This window comes from Pituophis catenifer, unplaced genomic scaffold (assembly GCF_029215685.1).
Source record: "Pituophis catenifer annectens isolate HBS135680 unplaced genomic scaffold, rPitCat1.0.hap2 SCAF_2, whole genome shotgun sequence".
Classification (NCBI taxonomy): domain Eukaryota; kingdom Metazoa; phylum Chordata; class Lepidosauria; order Squamata; family Colubridae; genus Pituophis; species Pituophis catenifer.
Window position 1 is genome coordinate 135,278,500 of NW_027256882.1, and position 22,315 is coordinate 135,300,814.

A 22,315-nucleotide genomic window follows, 5' to 3' on the forward strand; every position below is an offset into this window, starting at 1 on the left:
AGCAGGGAGGCAGGAAATGCTACAAGTTCCCTCTCCTAATGGCCTAGCAGGATGAAGAACTAAGGCCTTCTCCATGATGGCTCCCTCCCTATGGAACATCATCCCTGAGGAGACAAAATTGGCCCACGCTTTGACACTCTTTTGCAAGTCCCTATGGGTTTGCCTCAGAGGACCCAGAGTTGGATGGAGCCCATCAAATGACTTATTTGATTGTTTGTTGTCATCAGGGGTGGGGGTGGGGGTTATTGCTTTTTATTGTTTTATATATTGGGTTTTATGTTTGTAAGCTATCCGGAGTCACTGAAAGTGAGTTGGTAGGTCCTATAAGTGTTCACAAATAAAGAAATAAGGAACATGATATACAAGTCTGAGTGAGAATAGCTCTCATGGCAAATGTTTTCACCTGATTTAAGACCTTGTATCCTGTATCTTACATTCCATGGATGTAAGGAAGTTCTGTTAGATGCAATTCTTTCTCTGGTCTGTTTGCCATATGGGTAAAGAATCAAGATGGATTTCTTACCTATCATTTTTGATCCATATGCATAGTTTTCATGACATATATCCAAGGAAAGCAGTAAATGCTAAATTTACGGCAGAAACTAGCAGGAATTTGAATACTCGGAGCCAAACATTTATTTGGGATGGAGAATTCTCCTCAAATCCAAACATTACTCAGTGTGGGAGATCCACTGAGAACTGAAATTTGGATCTAAAGAGGAAGCAAAACCACCGATTCCCACTGTTAAAATATAGGGGAGTTGTTTTTGACACAAAGTGGGACAAACAATCTGTCATATGAGGGTAATTCATAGTCTAGTTTGTTCAGATTTTGGCTTCTTACCTAAATAAATCTGGTTGTGGTTGGAGACTCATAGCCAACTTGAGTAGGCTTTCTTCACTCACTTTGGCACTGGAGGTGAGGAAACATCCAGTTCATATAGCTGTGCACTTTCATCCCACTTCTGGGGATAAAATAATTTCCTTGCCCATCATTCTTTTGCATTTAGAAATGTGGGAAGAGTTGCCTTCAGAAGCATTATAAGATTGTGATGGAGGATGGCCTTAGAACAGATTGGATCAGATTTCTTGAAAAATGAACTGCCACCAGCTCAGATTTTTGTCACAGATTCTGCTTCTTTATCTTCCAGAGTTTTGATGATTTTATCTTTGCCTTCTTTGCGGTGGAAATGATAATCAAGATGATTGCCTTGGGGATTTTTGGGAAGAAGTGCTACCTGGGAGACACGTGGAATCGCCTGGATTTTTTTATAGTTTTAGCTGGGTAAGTCAGAAATTAATTCTCAAACAAAAAGCAATTTTCTGCTGAAAACAGCTGAGAAATAGATTATCGTGTTCATATTTCTTAGTTATTACATGTAGCTAAACAGAACAAATGTAGAAAGTTTTAGCATAATATTGTTCCTAGCGCAAATTGTATAGAGTTTCAGTTGCTTAGTTCTACTTTTTAATGTTTCTAGCTTTATTCTGGCAACCTTTCTCTCCCAGGGCCCCTCCAGATGTGTTGGGAACTGCAATTCCCAGAGTGCAACCAATGGCAGCCTCGGCTGAAAATTCTCAGCACTGCAATCCTCATACACGCCAATTATGCCATACATACAAAGAGCAAAAATGCGACAGAGGCCTATTATTTATTTTGCCCCATTCAGAATTACATGATAGATGTCAGCGAACATTTCCCCGGCATTTGGAGTACTTTCTTTCAGCTACTGAAAGACATTAAAGGCACTATAAATAATCTCATTGGAGATTTATGGAGTGTTTTATAAATCCCAGCCAAGAGTTGCTGTGTTCTGTTATTTCTGGTGTGCAAAGTTGGAATTTTCAGGGGCTCCTGCACAAGTGGCCTCGGAGTCGTTCTCCTCTCCTTTTGATGCAAAAGACTCAGGAGATGCAGATATGGACATGGGGAGGTGGAAGATGGAAGATGAGGACATTGTTAGGGAAACCAGGAGAGCTCTAACTTTGCACCAGATCAGTTTCCTTCTATGCTATACTCATATCTTTCTCCAGAAGTATTTTTTTAACCTGCAGAGAATATAAATGAAAAGATGTTGTTTTTAATGTATGGCACATGTTCTGTTCCTCCTGTAATGATCCACATATCTATGGAAACATTTAAAAAAAATAACCTTGGCAAACTGCAGAGGCAGATGTATTAGGAGACAGAGAGAGTCAGAAGGTCTGGATGTCCAGTTTAGCCCTACTTGTTTAAGACCAAAAGGATCAGGCAGGAGCCCATGTTTGTTAGCTCAGGGGCAGATTTTGTGTGCCATGTTTGGAGCTGCCTTCCAAAAGTGGATGGACCAGACCCATTCTGACAAGGAATGAAGGGAATGCTTTAAGCATTTAAGTACTTTTTAAGCACCCCTTAAAATGTCAAAGCCCTCCAAATGGGGAGGTCTCATTCATCTAATCCAAGGGTCCCCAACCCCCAGTCCATGGACCAGCACTGGTCCACAGCATGCCAGCAACCAGGCCGCGTAAACAAGCACTGCCCCAACCGCGGGATTCAGGCAGCACGTGAAACCATGCACCCTCCGGTCCGCGGAAAAACCTCTATCCACGGAATCAGTCCCTGGAGCCCAAAAGGTTGAGGGCCATTAAACTAATCAGTTGCAATTCATCATTACTGTTCCTTTGGGTTACGGTAGAGGATTTTCCAATGATTTGTGCTCCATGATGTTTACTTGGGAAAGGACATTATTTGGTGACTAAGGACTTGATTTACCAACATAAAGCTCCAGATGTGATTCCAAGTAGCAATGGAAGGGAGATTCCCCCAAACTTGCTGCCGGTCAGAGGATGCTGTATGTTACAGCATACAGTTATGCTGTAAAGGACAGGCCAGAGATCTGTGCAGTGTTTCTAATGACCTAGAGTTAATCTTGAATTTTCTGCAGGAAAGCACATGGGGCCAACCTCATTAAAATACAGAACGATGCCAGTGAAAGAGAATATTTGTAGCTCAGGGTTGAAATGGGGCGGGGGTCCTTGGTGCTCTCTAAGCTTGGTTGTTTTCTTGTAGACATTTCATTACTGTACTGTATAGTACTGGTGATGTTACTTAGTTTAGGGAATGAAATGTCTGCAAGAAAATAACCAAACTCAGAGAACACCAAGGACCCCTCACAGAGTAATCCTTTTTGCTATTCAGAGACTATCTTGTGTATTCTTAAATCTCCAGGACTTTGTATGTAGGGAGCATCATCCCTGGGCAGCCATTCTCTATTATCCCAGTCTAAAAGAGGAAGTGAATAAGGATTGTAGGCAAAGGTGTGACAGTAGCAACAGGTGTCCCCAAAACCTCTTTGTCCCCATTGTGCCCCTTGCAGCCAGCAAATGGACAGTATGAAGAACGTTCCTTGCCATCTTCCGTGGGCCTCCTTGCTTCCCATGGCACTCACAGGGTTAACTTTTGCAGACAGCAGCAACCAAGGAAGGCCACTGTGAAGGCTGACAGCCACAAACCCCACTTTCCTTTGTTCCCTGCCAGCCTGTGTGCTGCTTTCCATACTGTAAGGCCTCTGCAACTTTGGGCGGACATAGCTGGCATCCTCCTCAAGCATTTGCTCCAGCTCCAGAAATATGGGTAGTCTCAGTTTCATGCCGATTGTCCAAATGGATGAGGTTTCAGCGAGTTTGTTTAAAGCATGAAGGCTGCATTCCAAAAAGGGGATATTTCAGTCAAAATGTGCGTGATTGCCCTTTTGTTTTGAGGGAACGCGACCAAGTTTTTGCCTTTCATGAAGTGTTTTTTTTTTCTTCCAGAGGCACCTGGTTTAAATTAATGGTTCTTTCTAGCACCCGAGAATCTCCTGGCTGAGGTTTCCAATCCACATGAAACGTTCCTGGCCTTCAGCCAAAGAGGGTTAAATTTCCTTGACACATAAAGGGCTTGGAGGCTCTCTCTCTCTCTTCACCTTCCTATTGACGAAGAATGCCTCGAGTCTCTTAGACTTCTGCCCCTACTCCCACACACACCCTTTTGTGTATAATTAACTGGAATTTCCTGAAATGGACTAAAGGGTTTGAGAAATAAACCGCAATGGCCACATTTTTCGGGTTAGAAAGTCAGCAGCAAAAGCTCATCATACTGGTAGAAGCAATTTTTTTAGAGGGACGATGGGTTCTTGTAAGATCCTCCTGTTGTTGTTGCTGTTGCTGTTGCTGTTGCTGTTGCTGTTGTTGTTGCTGCTGTTGCTGTTGCTGTTCTTCTTCTTCTTCTTCTTCTTCTTCTTCTTCTTCTTCCTCTTCCTCTTCCTCTTCCTCTTCCTCTTCCTCTTCCTCTTCCTCTTCCTCTTCTTCTTCTTCTTCTTCTTCTTCTTCTTCTTCTTCTTCTTCTTCTATTAACCTTTCTTTAATTTAAGCTATAGAGTTCAAAGCAGTGCAAACACATGTATGAGGCACTAAATCATGGTTGCAAGGATTCCTGAGATGGTGTTCCCAATCCCCTCAACCCCAGTTGTGTTTCATGTGGCAGAAAAAAAGAACTATAAAATATATGGGGATGCAGTAATCATATTAGCTGTAAATTGTTTTAATTGAAACAAAATGTTGGTTTCGTATAAATTAAATGTTTTGTAACTTTTTAAAATACCCAGCTTGTCTTCAAATGGATTATTGTGACCCATAGCTACCCACAGAGTTGTGTATCTTTCCTTTAGAGAGGAAGATTAAGTCAAATGAGACTTGTTTACAGCCACATGGACTCATATGTGGGTCTGGGTGTGAAGAAATCTCTGTTCAAATTTATAATCCATTGTAGTATATAAGGTCTAGTAGTAGCTTAGCCAGCTCCATTATTCCAGCTCTCCAACATCTGGAAGCTTTCTCTAACTTGATGCTATCCAGAAGTATTGAAGCTATAGCCAGCCTGGCAGAAATACAGCTGGGATTCTGGGACTTGCTGTCTCCACAACCTGGAGGCTACCAGGTTGGAGAAGACTGGTGTATGATATAAAAATCTACGTTGGCTGCTGATTTGAGGAAGCCCTTGGCAGGCAATTCAATCTCTATTATTTTTACTAGTTACAATGAACTTTGGACAGGATTTGCTAAGAAGGGGACTACATCAAGGTCAAGGAATAATCATAATTTAACTTTGCGGTTATATAGATAATTATAGTCATGCAGATTTCATCAGTGGAGTATCAGAGAAGGTGATCCAGCAGTGATGTTGGTAGCAGTGGTGAACTCTGAGACTGCTTGAGGATGCTTCTTTGGGATCTCAAGCATGCTTCTCAGAGTTTCGTTATAGGACTCAGTTAAACAAAGAAGGTTTCAGATTTCCTGTTAGGTAAATGTGGATTTTGAACCCAGGACAGTCTTCTTAGCTGCCCAAGGACTGTCAGTGACAGCAGATAATCTGGTATTACTTTCCCTATTTCCCTACTCTTCCTAAGGACTCTGGATATTACCATAAATCACAGTATGGTCAAGTCCAAGTTTAAGACCTGTGATTCTTCTTGCATTAGAGTGTAATTCAAATTTAGTTAAATCCTTACAGGTACAAAATGTGAATTTGACACCTGTGTAAATAACTGAAGTCCTATACAGCTGATTGTCAAAGTGGAAGTATAAGAATAAACCCAAGTCCCTAAATACATCTTACATTTGTTTATGAGTTTGTGAAGAGGGAATTTATTCTTAGTACTTTTGAAAAAGATGATCCTAATGTGATGACTTGTCATTCCCAAATTACAGAGCTGACTGTTCTGCAAAGTGAAATTCAAGTCTTCAGGTGGACACCAGATCAAGGGCAGCCATATTCTTGTCTCCTCCCTGTTTTTCAAGAGAGGGAGGTCTACATCCCCCCCCCCGACTAACTCCATCTGGCCCATTCTAGAGTAAAGTTTTTCAAAGTTGCTAACTTTAAGATGTGTGGATTTAAAAACCCTAGAATCCCCAGCCGGCTGGCTGAGGAATTCTGAGAGTTGAAGTCCACACATCTTAAAGTCTCCTAGGTTGAGAAACACTAGCATAGGATAATGATTTTTCTCTCCCTTCCTCCCTTCCTCCCTCCCCTCTCTCTCTCAAAAATCACATCTTCATCTGTTGGTATTAGCTCTTTGAGGTAGTCAGTCCAGAAGCACAACTATTAGTACTAACTCTGTATTATATGGTTAGATTAACAGAACCTTGCAACACTGCAAATATTTCTCTTGTTATTCTCCAGAAAACTTGGGAAGAATCATTCTGAAACACTTCCCACATCCCCTTACCTTCTGTAAGCTCAGTTACCTTTGACATGATTGTCTACCCTGTATCTCTTCCTCCTGTCTTCCAAGGTCATTCTCACATACCATTACAGTTGGCTAACAGATGGTCGGAATATCCACCAACAAATGAAAGTGCATTTTAACATCCCTTTTAAATTGTTTGTTTAGCACAGCAAACATTGATCAGAATTTGGGAAAGAATCTACTTCTGCTGAGCCCAAACTCAATTAAATGGTAGTCATTCAGAGATGATTTTGTATTTCAACTATTGGACATAAATCAAATATGTGCAACAGGACTAACAATTCAGTCTCACATTACCCACCCCAAGGGCTCGGTTATTACATCATGGTAACTATGAGAATCCCATTTAACAATCTTGCCTTACCCATGGGGGGACTCTGGGGAATGTAGAGCATTATTTTGTGCATCCAGATTCCTCTCTGCTATCTAGGCTGCATTGCCCCTTTTCTCACCAGCACATTCTGAGAGTCGCGTGCAAAGAAGACAGCATGTAATTCTGAACATGTGTGAAGCTTGCTGAATTGAAACCTAGCCGAGGCTTCCCTCCTAGGCTTTTGCTTGGCCAATTTAGCACAGTCTAATAACATCTGCAGCGCTTTGTTCATGCCAGGCTTTGGGGGCCTATTCAGATGTGTTGAAACTCCCTTCCGAACATGCCTTTCAGAGGCCAGTCTGGACAAGATCTTCCATGAGCTGATCCTTGGTTTACACTGCAGAGGGAGTTTAACTTGCAGTAGGAAAGCATATGCCACTTGCTAGCCATAGTTGAAAATTTCAATGAGCAACCAGTTGGTTAGGATAGAGAGTATGGTGTGGTCTAGATACACACGCAATATTGGAAAACGAAGTCAGGAGGGAATTCGGAGCAAGGAAAAAAGTACTGAAGCTTTCAAAGTAGTCATTATACCATATGGTTTAAGTGGCTTTCTCCAGAATTTAGAGACTTTTTCCTCTTTTTTTTTTTTTTTGCTTTCTTCTGCTTCATATTTTTGGAACTATTTCTATTTTCTTCATATATATGTTTGAAGGACTAGAAGCCATTCTCCCTGCTCCATTATTAAAGCAAAGACACGTAAGAATAATTAGTCTGGAGTTCACCGTCATTCATTCTACCTTTGTTTTGTGCAAATATATATATATACTTATATATATATAAGAAGAGTTGTATCATAGATAGGCAATGTATTTTTCAATATACTGGCAGATTTAGACATGTTTATTTATTTATTTTTATTTGTTCAATTTCTATGGCCACCCATCTCACACAAAGCCATTCTGGGTGGCGTACAATAAAACCAGCAATTAAAGCATTCTGCAGAACCAATTAAAACAACAAATATAATACTGCAAAAATAAAATGCAGACATTTCCCTTAGTGCCATTTAGCTCCTTCCCCTATCTAACTTTAATTTAAAAGAAAAGAAAAAGAAACTCTTAGGAATGTGAGCTTGGAGGTGGTAGAGAAGATCCTATAATGCCAGAGGGACAAATGGAGGCTTTTTCAGGGTGGTCCGTGTGATTTTTGTGATGGGGTAAGGCCTCACTGTGGCAGTCATTTTAGGACTCAGTAGACATCCCTAACGTTCCAAATATTTATTCATTCATTAGATTTATCCCCATTTTCCTCTAGGAACTCAAAACAATGTGAATACCACTACCCCTTTCAGTATTTTCCCTACATGAGGTAAATTGGCCTAAGAGAATGTGAGTGGCCCAAAGTCAATCTGTAAGCTTCCATGACTGAAAGTAGACTGAACTTGGTTTTCCCTGCTGCTAATCCAGCATTTTAACCACCCTGCTGGCTGAAATTCTAAAACGGTTGCTTGCTTCAGGCAGATATTATGGAAGGGTAGGCTGGTTTGAAATAACATATATGATGAAATATTGATGGACTATTTAACAGATTTGCTCTCAGAACTTGCTGTGTGGTGGCTCTTAATGGGCATGTCTTTTGAAGCATATGTGTGCCTGCAGAGAAGACATTACTACTATCTTGATGTGCTTTAGATCAGGGATCTCCAACCTTGGCAACTTTAAGCCTTGGCAGACTTCAAACTCCCAGAATTCCCCAGACAACAAAGCTGGCTGTGGAATTCTGGGAGTTGAAGTCCACCAGGCTTAAAGTTGCCATGGTTGGAGACTCCTGCTTTGATGATGCTTTGAAAGAGCCATGCTGAATCTTTGAGAGACAGGGCTACTTCCACACTTCTGCTGGGAGAAGCAGAGCCTCTTTAGATTGTTGGAAAAAATTTAATGCGAATTATCTTGATGGAACAGTATAATATTGCCCTAAGCAATGTTATGCTAGTTACATAACAATAAGTAATGATTCTTCATGCCTTTGAGCACATGGGTAGTCTTTCTCTTTTAAAAGTCCCACTACTTTGGAATTTAACCAGAAATTCAGGATAAAAAGCCACGTCAGCATTTGTTATGAACCATTTCTCTCTCACTGAAGGTCTGCCCTATTCTCTTTGGGACCCAATTCAAAGCAATCCAGCTTGCAAAGATTAACATTTTCAATATGAAATTAAATATCCTTTTTCTCTCCTGCTCCCCAAGCTCATAGACTTTCATTGAAGTTTCGTTGCTGAGGAATATATGTCCCTTTTTTCCTTCATGACTTTATATAGCTTTCCTTTCTGCAGTTATTGGGGAAAAATTAACTTTTGTCTGTCTTTATATCTATCTGTCTGTCTGTCTGTCTGCCTGTCTGTCTGTCTGTCGGTCTATCTGTCTATCTATCTATCTATCTATCTATTCAGGAGTGGACTTCAAAAATTTTAGCAACGGGTTCTCTGCCCAGTTGCTGGGTGGCTGTGGCCATGGTGGGCGTGACCTAGTCAGCCTCCTGCACCACAGCATAGGCAATGTTTTTGCCCTCCCCGGGCTCCGGAGGCTTTACTCGAGTCTCCAGGAGGGGAAAATCAGCCCTCCCCAGGCTCCGGAGGCTGAACTTCCGGTAGGCCCGTTTTTCACCCTCCCTGAGCCTCTGCACGCACCCTGCACTTACATGCATCCAAAACGGGCCACGTGGGGACTCTGGGGAGGGGAGGGGAGGGGTGGGTGGGGCCAGCTAGGAGTGGGATTTGGGGGTTCTCTAAACTGCACAGAATCTTAGCTAGAGTTCTCCCAAACCCCTGCGAACCCCCAGCAGCCCACTCCTGTATCTATCTCATTTTTAATGGGGTAGTAAATTGCTTCAACAATGGCCTCTGGTAGGTCTGGCTTAGGGTTAGGGCAGTCCTTTTCGACTAGTATGATGTTCTGTTCATCCTTATAAAGGATATCTGGTTCCTTCTACACAAATCTCCTGGACAAGGCCTTACCTTTACATTTTGCCCTGCTAAATTTCAAGGATTCACTGTGATTATATGACGCACGTCTTAACACTCTGCCCCAAAGTACTTTTTTATGTTTGTCCTCCCGCTTAACGGTTGAGCTTATTGGAGTCGAAAAGGAACATCAGCCTGTTATCACATCTTTCTAAAACTGCAGCTCTCCCTAGAACAGGGCTGGACATAGAAATGAGTTGTTTTAATGACTCATGTAATTATTGGTCATTATTTCAATGGTCATTCTTGAAAATTAATATTGAAAGGGTCATTGAAGGTTAACCAGGGATTTGGCGGCATACTTTGTCACCCAAAGAATGAAGCATTTCAAAACGTAAGAAGCTGAGATATATAGGACAAATATGCTTGTCACAGGATACAAGAATTAAGGAAAGAAAGGTTCATCTAAATTTTGGTACAGTTATGATACATTCTGATGAAATGCCTGTCTGCAGTGTTAAACATTGCTTCTGCAAGCAATACTGATTTTATGCCTTCTCATGAAAAAAGACCCACTCATAGATACACATAGTCATAGAAGAAAGAATATGTTCTGGGTAAGTGATTGAATGAAGGCACAAAGCAGTAGTTCCTTTCCAACTACATTCTGGGTAGTAGCTAAGTATTTCTTACTGGAGATCAGATTTAAAATCATACAAATTGGACAAGATACTTTAACAACAATTTGCCCACTATTAGCTGTGTAGAGCAATCTTCAGTATATCCTAGAGGAGTTCTATGAGGTAATTATCGCCCAGTAATCTGAGTGTTTCTGTTATACCTTGTTACACATGGACACGCTAGCACACAAATTACAGAATATGCAGAGGAGTTATTTAGCAGACATATTAATGAAGAAAGTTTGTCCAAAAGAAATAGATCTGAAAAACAGCTGGTACAAAGTTCTGTTGCATCAAAAAGAAATCCAATGGTAGTATACGTAAAAGTGTCAGTCATGTTGTGATTGCTATAACCATTTCAAACCTCTCTGAACCCAGGATAAAAATGGTTCTTCATCAGGCCATTCATAAAATTAGTTGCAATTTCTAGTCCTGTACCAATTTACTCTTTAAAAAAAAAAGTAAAGCAAAATTTTTAAAGTAAACACGGGTGATCTGTAGCTCTAGAACCTCCCCCAATTGGGTAATTAAATTTTATTCAGTTTTGTTACATTTTGTTAGCATGATGATAGCTGAAAATCTGCAGTCAAAGCATCCTAAAAAGGGCCAAATTCTTTCCTTTGTTTTGATGAAGATACACGCTGAGTCCCAATAATGACCTAAACTTATTAATCAGGTGTAGCCTTTCAAAATAAGAACGATATGGTACAAATGTTGCACTTTCCATGAGCTTTGAACTTTTTCCATTTTTGTGACAAATTACGTTTGAACTCTTTTTATACAATTTCTCATTGGAAAGAATCTCATAGTGGTTTGCAAGTCCAATGAAAAACAATTAAAAACAGCCCTTTAAAAAGGTGGATATTAAAGGGAGTTAATGCCCAGGAGAGTCCAGTCTAAACAGAAGACTTTGGAGAGCCTTTGGACCTTGGAGAGGAAATGAGATGGGCAGGACAGATATGACCTCTTTGAGACTAAAAGATGGAGCAGGACATTTCTCAAAGAACATTGGTGCTTGGGAAATACATATAATATAATTGAAATAATCTTAATTTGTTTAGGGCTTTGTAGAACAATATTTAAATGAATCATTATGGCGGAGGTATTCCTGCTCAGGAATGAATGCAATTAACATATCAGTCAAAGCTGATAATTGTGTCAGCACTATAAAGCAGACCATACTAAGAGCAGACATTATGTAGATCTAAAGCTACTTTTCTTAGAATAGATATGGTAATAAAGTCTTGCAAGTATCGATGTTCTTCCCCTTCTCCCTTTTTTATTGCCATGTGAATTGGAAGTGGGAGGATAATCTGTCTGAGTGATTTTCATAAAACACATTCATGATCTGTGTTCATTGACTTTGCTTGTTGGATGCCTGCAAGATGCTTGCAGTTCTGATCACATGAGGTCCTTGTTTAATGACCTGTGATCCTCACTTAATGTTGGCAGCAGGCACCGTTGAGATGGCCATCACTAAGTTATGCAGTTACTTGATGTCATGCTTTAAGACCACATTGCTTAGTGGTCATAATCTAATTGCTGTCATAACCTGAGTATTTTTTATACTGATGAAAGTTCTTTCTAAATTCCATAATAAACAGACCCAACAGCTGAATACAGATTTTAAACAGCATTGTAGACAAGATGGTGCATTGACTGGGCGGCTCAGTGGCTAAGACACTGAGCTTGTCGATGAGAAAGGTCGGCAGTTCGGGTAGTTCAAATCTCTAGTACAGGTCTCCTGCGTGAGCAGGGGGTTGGACTAGATGACCTCCAAGGTCCCTTCCAACTCGGTTACTGTTAAAAGAGTTGTGCAAGATTGTCAGGGAACTAACCTAATGCTATTCTTTAGACTCTACCTTACTGAAAATGGTGGAATCACATAATAGGGCCTCCAATACCAAATTCAGTTCAAAGGAAGCCACAATCAACAATATTAAAAGTCGCTGAGAGATCAAGTAAGAGTCCCAGACTCGCATTCCTTCTGGCCTCATTAAGGTAATCCATCATGGTGACCAAGGCTCACCCAGTAACCAGACTGGAACGTACGTAGGAGATATTTAGCTAATTTCTTTCTTACTGTTAGATCAGGGTTTTTTTTGTTTGTTTTTAATCTATTTTATTTTTGTTGCTTTGCTAATTGAGATGGCTAATACATTGATTAAATATATTTAGTAGTAATGGCTATAGGTTTCAGCTACATACTTTCTTTATTTTCTTAAAATAAAGAAAAAGATCCTAATTGTAAGAGTCTATGGAGATTCTCAGTCATCCAGGTCATGGTTGTCCCAAAGGTGCTTTTTCAAGAGGCAACTGGACTTTCTGGCTTTTCTTTGCTAAGTTGTTTCACTTCTCATCCAAGAAGAGAAGTGCCTTTGGGACCTAATTGTAAGTCTTTCTCTTGACACTGCAAGTTCTCTAACTTGGGAGTTTTTTAAAGAAAGGACTGGACAACCACCTCTTGAGAATGGTTACATTGGTTTTCCTGGACATTATTGAAGATTTAATCAGATGATTTTTGTAGTCCAACTCCTCAATTGTATGATTCTATGATGACAGTCTCCAAGAACATCTGAAGTTAAGCAACCATCAGTATCTCATTTGCCATGCCCCAAAAGCAATAGCAATGTTTCTGACCTTCTCCCTGCACCTCCTTGTCCATGTCATCTGTTTCATCTCTTCCTTTTCCCCTCTTTGCTCATCACTCACTCTTTTCAGTGATTGGTGTTCTAGTAATGGGGACGTATTTTAAACGTATTAGCCAAAAGAGACTCGATTGAAAATAAAGAATTATGGAATGCTGGAATCAGGTAATAAAGTTTTTGGTGCATCAGGCTTCATGTGTCTTGTGGCTGGTTAATTGTACGTACAAATATTTGTACATACCAGTTACCCAGAGTACAATGGGAGTTGCATCAATTTTGCATGCAAATTGCATAAGTGCATTCGTTTTTCTGATATGGAACTCTGTTCTTCAGTACAAGCCAATGAGTTTGAGCCAGCCCACTGCTTGATGAGATGTGCAACAAATGAGAGGAAAAAGTGAGCAAACAAGCATACTGGAAAGCTGTATATACTTCCTGTATGTGTAACAATTGTAACTCAGTTTCTCAGACGACGATGGGCCCAAATGTAACTGAACCATTACTAATCTGTTCACGTTATCCATTCTGATTCTTAATATGACTCTATTAATTGTGACAAGTGATTTTGTGGTGTCTGTTCATTTAGCTATGAATCATCAGTTCAGCAGTCCACATGACTCCAGACCTTAGTGCTAGTTAACATTAGAAGGTTCAGTAAAAGACTGGTTAATACTGGATATTTCAGCAAAAGGAGCAATTGTGTAGAGATTGATGTCCCTTGCTTTCTGCTTTTCAATCCCATCCTGTGCTTCTAATGTCTAAAGGTGTGTGCCTGAATAACAGTAGAGTCACGGTTTCATTTTATCTCATATCTGCTGTTCACTAGAACATTGAGTGAAGCAGTAGGAGATTATGGAATTTCATTTGTATTTGGAGATGTATATAATTAGCTTTAAAATACAGTGTCCAAAACAAAATATTCTAATATGATACTTTATGTTGTATAGAGGATTGTTCAATGTAACATTGATTCCAAATATATATAAAGGTTGTTTATAGAAGGGAAAATCTGAAGCACATATTAATTCTAGAAGGGCACATCACAGCCTAGCATAGCTCAATGTTCTCCTGGATTCAGGACTGAGCTGGAAAACAGTCTTGTCTGAGCCTCTGAGCAGCCTCTGCCAGTCAGTATAGAAACCATTGAGCTGGACAGGTGGGATATAAAACAGATGCTGATAGGCTACCTGTACTTAGAGCTTAACCTCTTGTGTTTGGTAAATCTTATTCACAATTCAGTGCATTTGATTGTACTCTCTAGAAACACTGGGTTGTAGTAAAGACTTTTCTAGATAGGGTGGCCAAAACATACACCAGAAATTAAATATACATATATATTTTTCTTCCTATCCTTAGAAAATAGATTGCTGAGAGCCTGCTGCTCAAAGGAAAGTATATAATTTCTAATCCATACATAAAGCTCCAGCCTTATGTTCATGATGGTTTAAACTGGTCTTTTCCAAGCATCTCCCGCACCGCCATCCCAATAGAAAAGGAGGTCCGTGGGCCTGCATCCAAACCCCTTTGAAGGAATAAATCAGGGCTAGGCTTAGATTCCAATCCAATTTCTTCCCATTTGATCACTTACACCCTACCAGGGCATACATGATACTTCAGCTCAGGGAGCCATCTTGTGGCTAATTCACACAAAACAAGTCCATGTATACTCAGTAATAACCTCTCCCACTTTCATCAGTGTAGAGTGACTACACTGCCTTGGGCAGCGTGTGTGCACGACACCATGGTCACGGGAATTCCAGCTAGTGGAGGTGCTCAGTATTTGTCAAAGGGCCTTTAGTCCTTTAGGCTTTGTAACCTTGATGCATCTTCTCATTCTGAAAAATGCATGTATATACTATTAATAATTGAAAAACAATGTTGTTGTTTTTTTTGCTTTAATTTATATGTCGCCCTTCTCCGGAGACTCAGGGAGGCTAACAATGCGTTAAGCAATAGCTTTCATACTTTTATATATTTATACAAAGTCAGTTTATTGCCCACACAATCTGGGTCCTCATTTCACCTACCTTTGAAAGGATGGAAGGCTGAGTCAACCTTGAGCCTGGTGAGATTTGAACTTGCAGTAATTGCAAGCAGCAGATGTTAATAACAGTGTGCTTTAGTCCACTGTACTACAGGCTTTGTTGTGTTAAATATAACATTATAAATAAGTATTGGAATAATCAAGAATGGGGATTGCAAGTAGAGTTTTTAAAAAGTCCCCCAATGCCACTGTCATTTCAAATCTTTTTGCTCTCCTTTTAGGGATGTGAGATCTTTTTTGGGCAGGGGGAACATCTTTGCCCATTGCCAGAGGCAACTGCAGGAAGAATTGGGGGTTACAGGACTACAGAATAATGGCAACCTTTTCATCAGCGTAGGCATCAAGCCCTCTTCTGGATTCCTTCTCTTTACAGCAATTTTTATTCACATGCCCTAAGTAGCTTCCAGTCAGCACAAAGTGAACTGTTCTAATTTGCGTTTGTGGGCAACTTTTTAGTGATGCTTTAAGAGTTTTCTTGGCAAGATTTCGGAAGTGGTTGCCATTGCCTCCTTCCTGGGATTGAGAGAGAGAGAATGACCCAATGTCACCCAGTTGGCTTTGTGCCTAAGCAGGGAATAGAACTCAGCACTTTCTGGGTTTCTAGCTTATTTATTTATTTATTGGTTCGATTTATATGCTGCCGTTTTCTGGAGACTCAGGGCGGCTTACAATGCATTAAGCAATAGCCTTCATACTTTTGTATATACCTGCTTAGTAGGGCTTTGCCCCCCCCACAAGCGGTGTTCTTTTTTTATACAAAGTCAGCTTATTGCCCTCGCAAACCGGGTCCTCATTTTACCTACCTCGAAAGGATGGAAGGTTGAGTCAACCTTGAGCCTGGTGAGATTTGAACTTGCAGTAATTGCAGGCAGCTGATGTTACTTAACAGTGCTTTAGTCTGCTGTGCCACCAAGGCTCTTTTTTGATTAAGCTTGATGCCTTAATCACTATACTGAGCTGGCTCTTCCAAAATCTTGCCAAGAGGTGGCGGGAACCTGCAGGGATTAGTCCAGACAGTCCCTAGGAGTCAAGGCTAACTCAAAGGCACATCAACATCATATCCCAATTTAAATCCATCTAGCCACTCCACTGCACTTGATGAAATAAACTGTCCTCACAAAAACATATGCCTCGTAATAAAATTCGTTATTTAGAAAAGATGTTACTAAACTCCTGGCGATTTGGGGCTGCCATAGAGTAACATGTTTCTTATCCTATAATGCTATAATGTTTGCCATGCTATGAATTTTTTTTTATCCTTCCAAATTATGTTGCTGTTCCTCATCAAGCACTGGTATGTGCTTGGTGAGATAACACATAGAAATGGGACATTGATGAGCCCTGAGTGGTGACTGTCCTGTGGCTTTCTGATGATCTCCTTTCAACCTCCCTTCTGCAAAGTCATATATGCAAATTCTCAGTCATCTAAGTCATGGTTGTCTCAAAGATGCTTTTTTTCAAGAGGCAACTGGACTTTCCGGTTTTTCTTCTAAGATGTTTTGCTTCTCATCCAAGAGCTGAAGAAGCTTCTTGGATGAGAAATGAAACATTTTCAAAGAAAGTCCAGTTGCCTCTTGAAAAAAGCACCTTTAGGACTTCTGCAAAGTCCTTGTCATGGCAAGATTCTCAGTTTCCTGGAGCTTGACTGAGGTTTACTGGGCTGTTAAAGAAAAATATAGGAAGCTGCATTATTTCAAGTCATGCTATTTGCCTATCTATTTCAGCACTACAGACAGGCAGCAGCTCTTCAGGAGCCCTGCTTAGCTCTACTTGGAGGAACTGGAGATTAAACATGGAACTTTTGCAGATGCTTTTGCAGTAGGCTATGGTAGCTTTAATCTAGTGGCTCTGTCCTAGTTGTATTTGTAGCTTTACTTTTTAATAGCGCATACATTATTGGCTGAATATTTAAAGCAGGATTTGGGAACTGTCTGCATTAGAAAAATACAGCTTCAGCATTTCAGATATTAGAAGGCTGCAGTTTCCATCAACCTGTTAGCTGGCTCTGCTAGCTGGAAGTATCAGACCATCTCAGGGCAGTCCCTAGTGGTGAGATCCATTTCTCCATTGCAATGATTCAGAACTACTATTAAATTTAATTGCGCAGCTCTATCTTTAAATAACTTTTAAAATGTGCTTCCCAAATAGCAGGAACTGTGCTTGAGCAAAGGAGACATGGTAAATTATATGGAGTTTTTGAATACATTTCACGATGTAACAGAGAGATTATGTCATGTGGCATCTTCCAGAATCATGACGTGAAAGTGTTTAGCTGTTCTTCAAGGCTGCACCATAAATTATTTTTTCACTTACGTAGCAGTAAGAAAAATTATACACCATCATATCTAAAGTACGGTACAAGTGTGCATGTGATTTGTAAGTTATTTCAGAAACCATTTTCCTTACTGGAGCACCAGGAAAAAATACTAGCAATTACATCTGAACAGCTTTTCCAATGAAATGTAATCTGATCATAGCTTATCCTACTTATTATAGAACCTTGAATACTTGTTGCTAATGTAGACAGACAGATGGGTGGCTGCTGAATTCAAAAAGGAGAAAGGAAGGAATAGTCTCCCTAAGTATCTTCTTTCTTTGAATCCGGACACTCTTCATGGTGATGCAGAAGTTCTTGGTTCTCGGTTCTTAGCTTTCCAAGAGACTTGAAAAAGAATAATGGAACCTGGAAAATGATCGAAGTGCTAGATTAGTACTGTGAGGATACAGGTGTAAGTCTACCCTCAGCCATGGAATTCATGTCTTTGGACTAGTAACTTCGTTTTGAATAAAATTTGGAAAGACCTCCCTGTGGGATGCCTGGAACTTTCAGAGCAATTGCAAAATATAAATGATGTTCTTGCTATTTTATTCTGTATTATCAGTGTACTTGGAGCTTTATAGCTTTAGTACAGCCTTTTAAGACAGAGAGTGGGCCCTATCACAGGAATTAGAGAGTGGGAGGAAGGAATGGAGGCAAATGAAGGACTGTATGGTCTGTAAAGTGAACTATTAGATACGTTCTTTGAGGGACTATGAGAATGGATTTGAGGAAGGTTTAGGACAACTCACTGCAGCCAACTCGCTGTAGCCAACTTGCCACAGTCAAATCCCAATGGGACAACTCACTACTGCCAACTTGCTATGGGACAATTCAAAGCTCTATTAATAATTTCATTCAGCTACTTTTATTATTGGTGACCAGGTTTTCATCAAAATTATTGTAAGCCTTGTATTTCTGAATTGACTTTATTTGTTTTATCATTATTCTGTTGAAATTAATTTAACTTTTGTATTTGTGGACTTGTCCTGTGACAAGTTGTGGCGAGTTGGCTGTAGAGAGTTGACTGCAGCAAGTTGGCTATGAGGAGTTGGCTATGGGGAGTTGGCCATGGCAAGTTGCCCCATTCTGTTTGAGGAAAGGGAGAGAAAGAGCATCTCCTACACATCCAAGGATGGGTGTTTTCTAGAACCAGAAAACTAAATGAAAGGAGTGTTGAGTCGAGCAGAGATTTTTGTTTTGTGGAAAGAAAGGAAGTCACAAAGAAAGAAGTAATAAGCACAAACAAAAGCTAAAAGTTGGAAAACTGTGAATCACTTTGTAGAGAAGACAGAACACCAGATGGAGAAGGGAATGAGAAGCCAGGAAAAGGATCTGAAGCAAAGAAAGAAACTAAATTGTTTGGACAGTGGAATTTTGAATAGAAGTGCAGATGAATGCAAACTGAGTAATGAAAGAATTTCCCCAAATTATTGCTTTAAAAAGAGTCTTCAGGCTGACAGCAAATAGCACTTATGTAAACATGGTTTCATGGGATAATTCATATTTCTACGAATATCTTGCTCCAAGATAGGCCCCAAAATGTAGATCCTATACCTTGGATCACTTTTGGATAGTTCCCATATGTTGGAAACAAAATCCAAATTTGAAAGCTTTAGTTAGTTTATATTGTTTTTATGCTGCATGGACAAATTTCTCCATTCTGCAAAGTACAATAAACTTTGGGAAACTTCACTTATCACCTAGAAAATAACTAAAATAAAGATGAGGAAACACTTTTCAAAATAGCTTTGATTCACAAACTTAAATCTGGTATGCAAATGACTCATAAATGAATTCCTCTAGGAATATTCCTTGATGGGGAGAAATCCAATAGTGGGTTGTTGTAGTTTTTTTTAAAAAAAAATCACTGTATATGTATATTCGGTTTGGATGCTTCATCTGGTTTTTTTTCCTGCAGAATTCTGAAATGTTTCCTCTATTTATGAGATATACATATAATATATTTGCATATGTCCTTATTTTGCAGCATGCTGGAATACTCTTTGGACTTGCAGAATGTCAGTTTCTCAGCTGTTCGGACAGTCAGGGTACTCCGGCCTTTGAGAGCCATTAACAGAGTTCCTAGTAAGTTGAATTTCTTTTCTCCCTTCTCCCCCTCCCTTTGGCAATAGTTCATCATTTCTGATAATGAGGAATCAAAAGAATAAATTGGAGAGATTACATATTTTCTGAAATTGCACTGAACATGCTCCCCTCTGTCCCTGCAGCAGGTCAATTATTGGTCTGTTTACCAGACCATTATGAATGAATAATCCAGTTTGTTTCCTTTTGATGACTTGTCCTTCCATTTGAGCCATCCCCTCAGAAAATGAGGGATTTATTTCTTTATCAGATTTATACACCGCCCACCTCACTACCTAAAGGACTCTGAGGGGTTTATGATCAAACACACAATGAAAAGTTCATATTTTGTTTTGAAAAAGTATTTGCCCTTTTTGTGTTTTGCTTCTCTTTCTGAAGTCTTGTTTTTGTTTTTGTTTTTGGTTAATGTCTCACGTGAATCAATTATTCAGCTTGTTTCATTTTTACCATTCATTCCCTTAATTTGGAGACATTAGTGGTTTGTGATGGAAAAGGATGGATGAGTTATTAGACACAATATTGGCATGAGGACATGTATGGATATAGTTATGGAAGGGTGCTTTCTTCCACTAACATTAAATAACTTGCCGAGGATGATAAACAACAAATCCTCTTCCTTGATTTGCCAGATGCTCCTTGATTTAAGGCAATAAGTCTTTCCAACATCACAGATTGTTGCGCATTATATTCTATCCATTTCAGAACCAGTTGTTTTTCTGGAGCACCTATTTTCTAATTCCTATCTTCAGCCATGCACTGTGTCTTTATATTTTATGCCCTCATTGCTTTTAATGTGATCCCTTTCATCTTCAACCTTCTGGGAAGAATGAGTTCTCCAAAAATAATGAAACACTTTCCATTTAATCTTATCCAAACAGTATGGAAAATAATGGATACAGTTATTTGTTTTAGAGAATTGGTTTATCAGGAGGAAGACAAAGAGATTTGCAACTTTTGACCTTCTTCATTTGGGCTGTAGGTTCAGTGTTCATTTGAACACTGACCGCTTACTATAATTTGTTTTTTTTTTCTCGGTAATGGAAGAATTTCTTCCCAAATTGAGTTATAGGACCTCCGAGATCTCTTCCAACTCTTGTTATTCTGTTATTCCTAGATTTGAATGGCTATTCTATTTAAGCATGGTACACACACACACACACACACACACACACACACACACACACACACTCACACAAGTTTGAATTAGGAAAAATAGTTTTTCAAGGGCAGATACCCATTTGATAATAAATCATGACAGTAAAGCCAGAAGTATGGGATGGTAGTGATCTTATTAGGACTGGAGAGACACAGGCCACAGAAGCTCACTGGATGATCATACGGATCATCACCTCAAACTATCTCACAAAGTTGCTATTGTGGGGAGAAATTGGAAGAGCAAGTACTTTTTTTCCCCAAAAAAGAGGGTGAAAATCTGGGTACATCTTATAGTCCGAATGTAGCCCCGCCCACCCACTAGCCGACACCCTTTGGCCTCTGCCTCCCAGCAATTTACCTCCTTGCAGCAAGCAGCAAACAGCTTGTTTCAGCTTCACACTGATTAGTACAAGCAGTTGATTGTCGGTTGGATCAGCCTCCCGACCCTCAGCTGTTTCAGGCTGCAGGGATTGCCATTGCCTATTGCTGCGAGGGCCTCTACTGCAAGTAGGCAAATTGCTGGGAGGCAGATTTTTTTTTTCCTGTGCTAATCAGGCTGAAAACGAAACTAAAGCAGGCTGTTTGCTGTTTGCTGCAAGGCAAATTGCTGGGAGGCAGAGGCAGAGTTATTGTGAGTGTTTTATGAGTCTTATTTTTTTCTTTGTGTCCTTTTGTTGTAAAATTTCTGTCTAGAATCAACAATTAGCTGGAATTTAAAAAGCATTTCACTTAACTTAATTAAAATGTTACCTGAAGGAAAATAAAGAGAGGAGGGGGAAAGCTTTACATCTAACAGATTGCGTGCTGAATAACTTACTGATTCTGATTACAATACCAATCTATGCAAAGAAAAAAAATTAAAACAGTTCCAAACTGGTAAAATTTCATATTATTTTCCACATCCATGCACTAGCGTATATTTTGTTTTCCTCCCCAAAAAAGGTAGGTGCGTCTTATAGTCCGGAGCGTTTTATATTCCGAAAAATATGGTAAATCCTTCTGAATTGCTGAAGAGAAGGCGAGATATCAATACGAACCATAAAGAAACCTGAATTTATTGTACATCTATAATGCTTATTGTATGCCTAAAAGAGAGCTCCAGAGGCTTTTAATTTAATATTTGCATTTTGACAGTTTGTATTTTGAACTCCTTTGTATCCCTGAAAGTCAAATGTTGATTGCAGCACCTTGATTGGAAACCACTGGACAGATGTTTTAGGAAATTAGTTTCTATTTTCTATTTCAGGGATTCTCCAATTGTGGGTTCTTAAACCACCACCACTAACCCTGCCCCCAGTGGGATCTTGAGCAACTTGGAAGGGATCATAATTATTTTTTTAAAAAAAAACTGATCACAGTGGAAGCACTGTCAGAACTTGGTCTTGCTTTGAATGGGCAAACTAGAAGTGAACTCACCTGCATAAAGTCTGGAACAAAGCCTGGAATATCTTAAAGAATGCCTAACTTGTAGCTCCAGGTGTCTGTCAAAATCACTGCCAAGCACAACTTAACAGTGGGTGGCAAATGGTCTCTTACCAGCTCATAACTACCAAAGTGGCATGTAACAGTATGTGCAACAATACTGTGTATTTGTGTAGTCCTTTGAGTCTCTGCAGAAGTGTTATATTAGTGATGTTCATTTGTTACCGTGTTTCCCCAAAAATAAGACAGGGTCTTATATTAATTTTTGCTCCAAAAGACGCATTAGGGTTTATTTTCTGGCTAGCTCTTATTTTGGGGAAAATATGGTACTAAATGCACCCATCTGGCTGACAATCTTAACTGGGGCTTATTTTGGGGGTAGGGCTTATATTACGAGCATCC

General features: G+C 39.8%; 1 protein-coding gene across 1 annotated transcript in view; it reads left to right on the plus strand.

Moving 5' to 3' along the window:
- Nucleotides 1-22,315, plus strand: part of CACNA1G (calcium voltage-gated channel subunit alpha1 G) — a 407,319-nt gene that overhangs the window by 184,639 nt on the left and 200,365 nt on the right. The window contains exons 3-4 of the mRNA XM_070934658.1: nt 1,152-1,285; nt 19,221-19,318. Coding sequence (XP_070790759.1) covers nt 1,152-1,285; nt 19,221-19,318 — 232 coding nt within the window. The remainder of the gene's footprint in view (nt 1-1,151; nt 1,286-19,220; nt 19,319-22,315) is intronic.